Source organism: Trachymyrmex cornetzi, unplaced genomic scaffold (assembly GCF_001594075.2).
Source record: "Trachymyrmex cornetzi isolate Tcor2-1 unplaced genomic scaffold, Tcor1.1 scaffold823, whole genome shotgun sequence".
Classification (NCBI taxonomy): Eukaryota; Metazoa; Arthropoda; class Insecta; order Hymenoptera; family Formicidae; genus Trachymyrmex; species Trachymyrmex cornetzi.
This window is the reverse complement of record NW_017300162.1, coordinates 202,173-214,699: the sequence shown is the minus strand read 5'-3', so window position 1 is coordinate 214,699 and position 12,527 is coordinate 202,173. Positions and strand designations below refer to the sequence as shown.

Genomic DNA, 12,527 nt, shown 5'->3' with positions numbered 1-12,527 from the left:
GTTGAAATAAAAAGCGTAAGTTGTCCATTCGATATTTTAATCTAAGTTGCGAATGAAATCGTATCTTGTCGGTGAACATCTCACTGACACATTATTGGATTTTTTTATATTTCACTGACACATTATTGTGTAATTATATTTCACCAACAAGATACGATTTAATTCGCAACTTAGATTAAAATATCAAATGGACAACTTACGACAAGATTACGCTTGCGATTTTATGAAATGTTATTATTTAATCATATTCATTTTTATTTAAGATGTTGTAACTGTAATTAAAAAGATTAAGGATATTTTTTATATAATAAAGACAAGAATTTGCTGGCAATTTAACGAATTGTTATAGTTATGGTCTTTTCATTTATTTAACATTGTATAGTTGTACTTTTATTTATGATTTACCTTTGTAACATTGAAAATGACCCGATCGGAGTCGAAACGTTTGTTAACTTTATGATTCTAATTTAATTAAATTTGTTCAATTTTATAATTCTGAAGCCAGAATCAAATACAGCAACCTTGAAAACCCGTTGAAAATAAGATCTTTGTAAACAACTCCCATCCTCAGAGGGTTAAATTTCCTATTAAATTAATGCTTAGATATTAGCCAATTAAATTGTTACGTGCACTAATGAACTCCAAATTTTCGTAAAACCTTAATGTTACTTAGCCCTTTAAATACAGTTTAAAATTAAATATTAAAAATATAGGCAGGAATTAAAGAACATTTATCGGTCATTGAAAAAAGAGTGAACAATGTTAATCAACATACAAACATCGCAAGAAAAAGTCGTCAATGATTAATTTGAATAATTTCACAATATTTCAAACTCTGCGTATTTCATTATCGGAAGAAGTGTATTCAAGTGAAAAAAAAATTATTAAACAAGTAGATTCCTATGATGCGCTATACATGCCCGAAAAGATCGAGTTAATTAAGGTTTCGCAAATTCGCGACAATCTAATCTTCATTACGCAACCACATGTGGGTGAGATTGCGTTATTTGCATCAAACTTGCGTCAAAACACGTGTGTATGTGTGTGCCTCGTACTGCTCGAATTCAAAGATGATGATTTGAAAGGGAAACGTGAATGCAAGAACGCATAATGTGAAAGGCTTGATCAAGGCGAAATCTCTCATCCTCCGAATGACACGCGATAATCCGGACCGCGGTTTGCAAAAATATATTATGTCCTTTGAATTCCAGCAGCCTGTTAAAAAATCTTTTTCTTAGCTAAGTTTTTTGGCACGAGCAGAGGAACGCCGTTTTTCCTTTATATTTTTTTAAGAAAAACTTTCATACGTTTACGCCGCTAATATAAAATTCATAGACGCTCGCTTAAATTTTTACCGAGCTTCGCATAATTTTGTTTATGAGGTTCAATTCTATCTTGCAGCTTCTAATATCTTTTAATAATTATATAAATTCGCAAACTTATTTTCTTCGTTACTGGATATTTAAAATTACAAAATATTATAGCGCTAACATATTAATAATAGCAACCATTATCATCGTCTGATTATAAGTTTAATTAATGGGTACGTAGTATAACTAATTAACTTTGGCCAATTGATAACAGTGCGAAGCTGATAAAAGATAGTCGCGCGCAAAGTCTCGTATAAAATCAATGAGAGGATAAATGAAATAATTTTCCTACATGATTGCACATGTAATGTACGTGTCCATCCGCATGGGCGAATTTTCATTTAATTTAGCAGCCCTTGTGACATCGTACAGGGTGTTCTAAACAGTTGCATACAAAGTTCTAACTAGAAATAATATTGATATATTTCATAAAATACACAATTTAGATAAAGTCTAAAAAATTCGTACGATTTCCTCGAAACTTATGGAGGTTTCCAAATATCATTCAGAAACATTGACAAATCGTTAGACATATTCAAATGTAACTAACTTAAAAATGTCTAATATAATCTAATTTAATATTAAAATTTTTTGATATTTTTTTAGATGTTTTCACACCTTTATTATTTCAAAATTTATGTTTATATACCTAAATTTTCAAAATTTTTAGGAATGCTTACCAGATGTTACATTTAAAAACATAGGATATGTTGGATAGACTACGCGATCCATAAAATTGATCGATAAAAATGAGAGAAACAGAACGCGAAGTTAGCCAATATGTTTGTTTAAAATTTAAAGAGAAGATTGGTGTCTTCACTCTTTCTCTCTCTCTCTCTCTCTCTTATTTTTGTTGACCACATTTAATATATTATTTAGATACGAATGGCGCAGTTTATGTTCTATACGACCTACGTCTTCCGTTACATCGAAGATGTAAAAAGACTTTCAGAAATATTTAAAACTTTCAACTGTTTCAAATTTCAAAAACGTTTAACATTTTTAAGTTACAGATAGAAAATTAAAGTTAAACATTCACTCGTATCAAAAATTTATCAAGGAGGAAATTTTTCCAATTTGTTTTTAAACACGTGCCTGCCATATATCTGGTATACATCTTTCTGGAACACCCCATATGTCGAACAGTGCCCGAAACTCCGTCGTTAATTATCGATATAATCGCTAATGATACCCTCTTTGCATACGTACCTAGATTACATTATTACTATTCTCGTCTAGTAATCTTTGGTAATTCGGGTGTGCATGGAACTATGATTATTATCACTGATTATTTAACCATAATCATCCTCGAAGTTACCCGCTAAATTCTACCTGATTAGGCTACCTTCAGAAAAGTCCTCCGACGAGTCACTTCCTTCGTTAAATCCGACGACACATTTTTGTCCAAATCTTGAAGAAGGCCAGGCATTTAATCTTGATCGATATCGCGTAATTAACCAAAGTTTGTTTCCTGCACGAGATTAAACTACATCGGCTTCCGTGAAATTTAAGTAATTGTTCTTAAAATTAGCACGGCAAGGATCACATTCTAGAAAGTAAACCAAACTTAGACAATCGCTGCCACGATGTGTTAGCAACGTCAGCGTTCATCAGCGAGATTTCTTGTTAAAACCCACGATGGACGTACGTCATCGGCTTGTCAAGTTTCTCCTCGGGGTCGATTCACGAGAATGTTCAATAATCCCTCATCCAAGATGGCTGGAGAGACTACTGTAAGCATCCTCTTCCATTTCAAGCCGTCAGTAGAGATCAGAAAAGGAGACCTGAGGGCCTGAATGCAGATGATGAAGGGCGTGTAACTCCTCTATCGAGGTCGAGGGCATGCTGTTGCTGTCGCCGAGTATGCTGGCTGCCGGTCCGACGGTCGGAGAATTGCCGGTGCTGGAGGACACCGCCGTTCCGGAACAGCCGACGTTGCTACCGGCGTTGCTACCGTCCTGCCGCATCAGGTTCCGTCGCCATTTCGCGCGCGCGTTTTGAAACCATACCTGAACAGCCGCAAAATCAAGGGACCGCATAATTTCAACCCTTTAACGGATTCTTCAACATCGATCGATAATCGTAGTGATACTTGTTTCAAGAATTCGAAATAAAAAAAAAATTGAGTAATATGTTTAGAAAGATACACTATAAAAAATATGAGTGTGGATTGAATATTATGTGGTGTTATATAATTATATAATTATCACCGTATTGGTCTTGACATAAAATACCATAGATGTAGATTTAACGCCATATTTTAGAATGGCGAATAGTTTGAAAATATTCTTATCGTGTTGATGGCGATATAAACATCGTGGTGGTGTTAAATTCACGCCCATATTTTTTAGAGTGCAGGAGTTGACGTAGGTTAAAATACCATAGATGTAGATTTAACGCCATATTTTAGAATGGCGAATAGTTTGAAAATATTCTTGTCGTGTTGATGGCGATATAAACATCGTGGTGGTGTTAAATTCACGCCCATATTTTTTAGAATGCAGGAGTTGATGTAGGTTATAAACAGGGAATGGAAGTAACTCGTTACTTGTAACGAAGTTACAGTTACAAGTTACTTTTTTGATAACTTTACTAGTAACTACGTTATTTTTTTTTCTTTGGTAACTGTAACGGTAACAAAGTTACATTTTTTTGGTAACGGTAACGAATTTTACAGTTACTTTTATCGTTACTTTGCACATGATTGGACACGATACGACACAAGCCACTTACACTGTAAAAAAATTTCGAAAATTTACACATATAATAAATGTAAAATAGATTACATGATTAGTTCTGTAAGTATAAAAAAATCATGCAATTTTACAGAAATTATGTAATTCCACAAAAATTATGTAAATTTGTTTTTATTGTGTAAATATATCTTATTTTATATTGGAAATTATGTAAATAGCAGGATATTTGGAATATTTTCTGTAATTATCCAAATTTTAGTAATATTACGTAATATAAAAGAAATTTTTCGCGTATTGTTGTTAAATGTATAGTGCGAAATTTATTGTCATATTATCGTTCCTGTAGCTACACATACACATTGTAATTGTACTTTCACAATCTGTTTAGTTCCAAACCAAGAAATTATTTTTATTTGCATATTGCAAATTTACAAACGTGTGGACGTTTACAACTATTATAGTGGATCTCTAAATTATCCAGCATAATAGTTGTAATTTTACACAATTTTTTACAGTGCGCTTGAGACTAGAGAAGCCTCTTTGGTCATCAATTTTAAAAAAAGTAACGGAAAAGTAACGAAAAGTTACTTTCTCAAGTAAGTTATACGCTCTTGCGATCAAAGGAAAATCGTCAATGGAGAAATGATATCGTCAATAAAAAAACTCCGTACAAACGGAAGAGCTCGTACCTGCAGCACCCTTTTCGACAGGCCAGTTTTCTGCGCGAGTTGCTTGAGGTCCTTGGCATCCGGATTCTGATTTATCGCGAAGTAATTCTTCATGGTTCGCAATTGGTGGTGCTTGAAACTGGTACGCATACGCTTCGTTCGCTGATTCTGGTGCACCGGTCCCGGGGAGCCCACGGATGCGTCGTACGCAGCCAGCGACTCCATCGACGAGGACAGCTCCGTGGGATGCAGCAGTTCTGCAATGGCGACGTCCGCTAGAAAGTTTCTCTTTTCTTTTCCTTTTCAGTTTCGCGTCCAACTATCGACATCACACGAGAGCGACATGCGATAGAGGAGAAAAATGACGCAGGATAACGCATTGCACTTAAAAAAAGATCATCGAATCGGTTCACTCATGCATATAAAAAATTGCAAGCTCCAGAATCAAAAATTTTTAATTTCTCGAACCCCAAAATATTGAATATACAGTTGAAAGAAATCGCGAAATTCTGACGAATTTTAAAACTTCAGGTTTCTCAAATAAGAAACGATCGATCGTCATGTCAGTTAAATTTGCAAGATATACCCTTTTTTCGCCCAAGAATTATACTGTATAAAAATCAAGGCAGCTCCCTAATATTTGGTTTCTACTTCATTCTCCAGCGTTCTTTAATTCATGAGCCATCCGCACAGAACGGTATATACTTCAGAAGGATTTTATCTCCGTGAAGTCGACCCCTTTTCGCGCTACTGTCCCTTCCGATCTCGCGAACGTAACTGTGCTTCTCGAATTATCTCCAAAAAAAAAAAAGCGAAATCCACGTGTCGTTCGTCTCGATGAGAAAACGAATTCCGAAGGCGCCGTGGAGCCACATTCGCGAAAACGGTTTTTCTCCCTTTTTCCCCCTCTCATCTCACTCTTTCGCTCTCGTTCTTTCTCTTCCTCTCGTTGGCGAACCAGCAGATCGCCGTCCGTTGGGAATGGAAGTTCGGAACAATAAACAGTAATAGCGCATACGTGCTTGGGGATTTACTTCTGGGATCCCCCTTCGCCCCTCTCTCGTCCTGCGTGGCCGCTTCGTCGACTGGAACCCGTTCTTCTCCCGATTGAATTCAATGGTTACCCTCGTCGTCTTATTTATTGGATGCGTTCCTTCGTTCTGCCGGCGCGCAACAACTGCAACTGCGCACATAACTGCAGCACGCCTGTCCTCTTTCCGGTGATTCTCTTTCTCCCTTTCCGCGCTTCTTTATTTTCGTTCATCATAATTCAGTTAAATTCGTGCGGGGTGGCATGACCGCTAATTGATCAATTAATACGCTTCTTCGTTTATGAAATGCCGTATGAAGTTCCTTCCGCGTTTGCGGACAATTATTTTTCTCATAAAATGAATCTATAAAAAAAGAGAAGCTCTACCGTACCATCAGAAACCGAAATATACACAGATTTCATTTTGCATTTACAAAAAACGCAATTGAACAAAAAAAAAGGAAGGACCAGTTCCGGCGTGATTTTACACGCGAATCGAATCGAAATTAGGACTTTCCCAGCGTGCCTTTCGATTCCAGCGGGGTCTTTCTGTCTGTGCAGAAAGAGGAACGGCTCCAGGCACCGGCGGACAGTGACAGATAGGTATCGGCACCGGGAGATGCATCGATTGGCCGATCTGCCCGGAAAAGAATGCTGCCGTGGCCAATGCGTGGCCACTGCCAGCAGAATGGCCGGCCAGAGCGCTATAATGCCGCCTGCGCAAGTTTCTTGCCGCGCCGCCGGCATCGGAATCCTTCTTTCGTTCTGTCGTCGATTCTCAGTCCTCGGCCTCTCGGCAATTTTGGCCTTCTAACTCGTCCTGACAAATTGTAATCTCATTCTTAAAACCGCCAAATCTATCCCCCCACCCTATTCCCGCCAAACCGCTTGGAAGAGAGAAGCTTCCCAGGGCTCGCGTGTGTTCTTCCTTCGTAAGAAAGGGCAGTATCTTTTCCAAGATGGACTAATATAAAAAGTGTGACAAGAATAAGCCAATATTTTTGCTATAAACCATCTTTACATGATAATAATTGCAATATGTCGTTTATGTGTCGATTTTTAAAAGTCGAACAGTTACATTAAGAGCTGGTTGTTTGAAACTATGTGGTAATTTAACTATTGGGTAAACAAATTAGTAAAAGTGTAAATATACTTATAAGAGAGTAAGAGAGTAAGGTGGAAAAGATGGAACAACTTAGCCTTAATGTTATAAAATCAGATTTTATATTCAACATTTTTAGGCTGGATTGTTCTACCTTTCGGTAAACTTCAGTTCACTGCCTTACTCTCTTATGCTTTTGTTTATCCAGTAGGTAAATTACCAAAGGATGGGACAACTGGCCCTTAATGTAGCTATTTTCATGTCACTTATAAGTCAAATTAAACCTGGTATTATTATACTCAAACTATTATATACAGCAAAAGTATGTACTTTTTTTCCTATAGAAAATTTTGAATTCTTGAATCCTAATACGCAAAGAAAAAAACAGCAACTGTAAAGAGACCTGAGACACTTATATAAGTTTTATATTGATGTACATAGTTGAATAAATCTCTCAGTATATAATTATTGTAACTATAAAATCAAATTCAATTATGGACATTCATTCTACGCATGAAACTTGTATTTATACTTTATAGATGCTACTGCTATGTTTCTTTCTAAGTATAAATCGAATCGCTTTGATAACTGTAATTTTCCGTTTAGCGTAATCTAATACATCAGCTGGTATGTGTCAGACATTAGATGTGATATATTTCGCAGCTTAGCAATAATCGGATTGTCGTCTTCTTGCATCTGTGCTATTACTACGAGAGTTCCTCTGCGATTCACCGTCGGTCGCTCGGCGTCTCGCCAAGGCTCCCATCGTCGGCGTGTCCTTTTCGCAAAAACTGTCCCAATTATATATAAAGACAATAAAACACTGCGAGAGGGTTTCTCTCTCCCAGGCCGTCTGTTCCCACCCGTGATCACGCACGCAGGACTTCATGGACGATTTTATGGCTGTTGGTCGTAAATTCCGGTCGGTAGTTCGGGGAGAGTGATCCTCGCTCTCGTCGATTATAAAATAACTGGGAATTACGCGCGACCACCGGTTGGTCGCCATCTTGGCTTGCGCCCGAGCCGAAATGATCGTAAAATCATATCGAAACGCGATACGAATGCGCGCCAATCGGCAAATGATCGACACAAGTCGAGCGAAGAAGCACCATGTTTTTAACTTCTGTCGATCGAAGTACCGCAAATCCGCGTTTTATTAAGGTCGTAATGGCGACAATGCGATAATTAACGTCGTGCGATTTATATTGTGTCTACACTCAAAGTACCTACAATGCTGATATTTGCGGAGAGTACACTATAATTCTCACATGATTTTCATTGCACTGTAACTTCACTATCTTTCTTTATCTATTCGAAAGAATGAAGAAATGAAGTTTAACCAGACGAAAAGCATGCCTCGAAATCATGATAGAATCTTTGTAATCGAGGATCCGCATTCTGAATCTTTGAGCAATTAGACATCTGCGTAGCGCGCGAGATTTCAAATCAAAGATTATCGCTCGCCAATGCCGAATGCTCCAGTTAACGAACCGAATAATCGCGCGGACGAAATGAAATAACATCTGCGATTCTTGCAGGCTCGAGCAAATGTTTGCACGAAAGAACGCCCCATTATACCCGTTGCTCGGTAAATAATGCAACTCCGCCGATTAACTCGTTTGCTGTAGCGTAGAATAAAGAGAAGGCATAAGAAGAGAGAGAGAGAGAGAGAGAGAGAGAGAGAGAAATAAAAAAGAAAAGAGTGGGAGAGTCTGGCGTCACAAGTACCAAAAATGAATACCGAACTGAAGAGTCTAGGGGTAACTCTAGGGAAGAGAAGGGGCGTGAGGGACGATAACAAGAAGATCGTTCACGATCGATACAAGATTGCGGAACATACATTGGCTTGACTCACCGAGCGCTCCAGCGGCCAGTCTCATCGTGACGGGAAGCTCGGAGCCGGTGATTTCCGACAGCTTCCGCTTCCGCGGTCGGCCTTTCTGCACCGTGCCGGAAGTGATCGGGCTTTGCTCGTAGTAAGCCGGAAGCGGCGACACCCCTGGCGAGCCGAGGTCTTCGATACTGCCGGCAGCACCCCCGTAATCGCCGGCGCAGCACAGCAACTCGTAGTGTGGTCTTGGGAGCGACGTGCTCGTCAGTCGTCAACCTCTCTGTCAAGTAGTCGATAGACGACCTGACCTCCGCGTTATACGTTCGAGTTCGATGAACGAGTTCGACTCCGTGATACCACGCGGGGGTGGGGTTTAACGAGCGGCAGGGATCATCGTTAGTCGAGGAATAAGTCGAGGATTAAATCGCCGAGTTGTTGGGTGAATTCGAAGCATCTGGTTTCCTTACTGCGGTCAAATCTCTCGGTCTTTGGAGTCGCGAGAAATTTTGATAGTTAAAATATTTTACAGTGTACTCTTCTAAATCTTTTGGAGTGAAATCTCACTCTAACAGACTGAAGATTGAACCAGTCTTGAAAAAAAGTGGCAGATTTTCACTCTTTACAGAAGTGAGATTTCGCTCTTTTGGAGTGAAAATTATTCTAAAGAATGAAGTTTCGTTCCAAAAAAAGAAGATTTCATTTCTTTGGAGTAAATCTTACTCCAAAAGAGTAAAAATCTGCCACTCTTATTTAAGAGTGGAAAGTTCTCTCTTTTTCTGGACTGGCTGAAATTTCACTCCAAAAGATTTAGAATATTTAGAAAGTAGACAATTTTAAGATACATTATATTTCGTTCCGTAAACGTTTAGAAACGGAAGAAATCATGGAATCTTTCTCTTAAATCTTGATATTTATAAATTCTCATTCTCACGCCTCGCGGTGTCTGTCGTCGCGGTCGTCTTCCCGGAACCCGAGACCAAATCCGTCCATTCCAATGACCATCATTAGCACTCAACAACCGTCATTAGCGCGGAGGGATGGTAAAGGGGAGAATGACTCGATGCGACAAAGCGACTCGTGCTCCTGTCAACCTCGTCATCGAACTCGTTGATAACAAGGAGAGACGGCCTTTGAAGGATAGTAATGATCAGACACTCCTGTTTCTCACCTACAATACACCAGTCCGTCCCGCTGGCCGAAATGATCGCCTTTGTTCAGCGGGGTGCCGCACGAGGCGCAAGTGAAACACGCCACGTGATACACCAGGTCGCGCGCTCGCATCACCAATTCCGAGGCGGAAATGCCAGCGCGACATCGGGAGCATCGAGATACCGCAAATAATCTGCAATCGCAATAATTCAAGAGCTTTATTATCTTTCGGTGTATGAATTTTCAAATTCCGCATTCGCGAGGTGTCAAACTTTAATATTTCTCTAGTTATTAGAAGATTATCTTACAAGAAACTGGAACGATATTTAATTCTCCTCGAGAAATTTGTTAATCACAAAAATCTAAGAGACACATATATTTTTATATATATCCATTCTTTTTATTTAAGAGCTGAAATAGTCAAAGCTAATGTTTATATCTCATTCTAAGCAATTATTGTCAAAAGATAAGATATAAAAAAATATCTTTTAGACAGCTTTTTTATGTGGTTTATAATTGCATTTAAAGATTCAATACTCTAATATTTTTCAAAATACTGTTATATTCCCATTATTATTTTTGTGAAATTCTGTTCCTATAAAAATTAAAGTCCAAAGAAAAAAAATTAACCATCGAAATTAGTTTTCAAATTACATCGTTGATGATAATTACTTAATATATAATATAAACATTGGTTTTGAAAATTTATTTGTTGTTCCATCCCTTTAAACTTTAAAATAAGCACATATAAAAGATGTTCCTATATTTATATGTTTCAAAATATATTTTAAAATCGGTTATAAATAGTCGGAAATACTTATTATATACAAATTATTTAATAATAAATTAAAACATTTTAGTATTTAAAAACATCCACAATTTGACTGAACTTACAGATTTCGGAATTTTCACTCACACGCTTTTAAATTGGTTAAATTATTTATTTCATCCTTTCCGTTGGTACTAATTAAATGACAATTTGACTGAAACGTTACAAAAATTTCGAAGCGCTTATTTAACTTGTATTTTTTAACGAGTTACATGCACTTCTAATTTTATTAATTTTGCCTGAAAGTTAGAGAAAACTGGATATGCTTGAGAATCTAACGGTACACTATATGGTTTCTACACGTGTGTGTTCGCGAATGTATTGCGAATTCCCGCTTGAGGTGAATTTTGCAAGGGATCGAACCAGACCATTCACATTCGCATGGATGGAAACAAAGGGCTCGCGTTGTTGCATATTGCATGTAGGAGGACGGCTGTTGAATTCCTCCCCTGCTCGCTCTAACGAACTCGCCTCTCGGCCTTTCATTCCACCCTCGCATCCTGAAACGTCGAACGTCATCGCGTAAATGCACTATTTCCCGTGATAAACGATATTTCTTTGCTTACTACATTATTATGCAATACAAATCGCGTTCCAATCTTTAGCCTCTCTGAGATTTCGACGCTACGAATATTAAGTCTTTTATTAGAAGTGTCAAATATCTTAAAGATTTCGATGTACTAAATTTTTCTAATAATAACTTAATAAGCGATACTCTTTTCAGCATCTCTTTCATTTTTCGAAATTGGTTTTCTTCTCGTTCTTCTTATGATTCTTCACATTCTTTATTGGCGAGTATATCGCCGCGCCGAGCACGGAATTCAAGGTCCAATTCCTGAATAACGACTAGAGCTGTGTATTTGGAAACGACTATTAGTGGACATTTTGTGTGGTCCAAAGAAGAAGGCGTTTTGGTAAAAGAGAGCAAGGGAGATCGAAGGGTGTTTCTTGTATGTAAATTCAACGCTATCTAAATAAATATCAAAACAAGTGTGCACATTAATGGATCGGTTTCATACGCGTCATTTATGTAATTCGTGGTAGAACGTTCTCTCTCTCTGACGTGAAACCAGATTCGTTTCATTCAATGAAACCGCAACAAATGTGAACGAAAGACACGCAGCTATGAGTTTCGGAAACACATAAATTTTTTTAAAAAGGAAATGATTAAGTTTTTCGGAAAATATATGAAATAAGAAAGTATAAGCTTTATATTTTAAAAACATTTTGTACTTTTATTAAATCTGGCCCCTGCGAAAATCTTCATATTTATTTTTCAACATACTCGAGTGTTAATTTAACATAATGTGATTATATTGTTTGAATATTATTTTTGATCAATATTTAATATTTCTTAGTGTTAAAATAACACAATTTATAAATAGTGAACAAATAACGTAAATATAATATCAAAAAATAAATTTTAAGATAAATAAATATAAAAAATCAATGCACATTTTAATTCAATACATTATAAACGTCAATTTTATTGGAAAAATATGTTTTCACAATTTGTTTTCAAATAATGTCAAAGTATTTCTTATGTTAATTTCTTATAATGTACTACTTTCTACATATTCATCTTGTATTAAATTAACATAAAAATTTCTATGAACCGGGACATCTAAAATGTGTCAATTTAATGCAAATCTTCCAACTGTGTATTTGAATACATATATATATCTATTTATTTATTTATATTTACAGACTAGACTTTCTCTTAATTATTGTTTCCTCTCTTTCCTTAAAAAGATGATTTTCCTTTAAACCATTACTCATGCATCAACTAACCTGTAATAATCCTCTTTGCAGTAAATGTTACCATCCCTGGCGAAGCAGGTGAGCTCGGCGG

General features: G+C 37.1%; 1 protein-coding gene across 1 annotated transcript in view; it reads right to left on the bottom strand.

Annotated features, from left to right (window-relative positions):
* Positions 1-3,130: 3,130 nt before the first annotated feature.
* The window catches only part of LOC108768700 (LIM/homeobox protein Lhx9), a 131,637-nt gene continuing 122,240 nt past the window's right edge, over positions 3,131-12,527 (bottom strand). The window contains exons 4-7 of the mRNA XM_018519229.1: positions 9,866-10,039; positions 8,722-8,942; positions 4,756-4,991; positions 3,131-3,379 (exon numbers count right to left, since the gene is read on the bottom strand). Of these exons, the coding sequence (XP_018374731.1) occupies positions 3,131-3,379; positions 4,756-4,991; positions 8,722-8,942; positions 9,866-10,039 (880 nt within the window). The remainder of the gene's footprint in view (positions 3,380-4,755; positions 4,992-8,721; positions 8,943-9,865; positions 10,040-12,527) is intronic.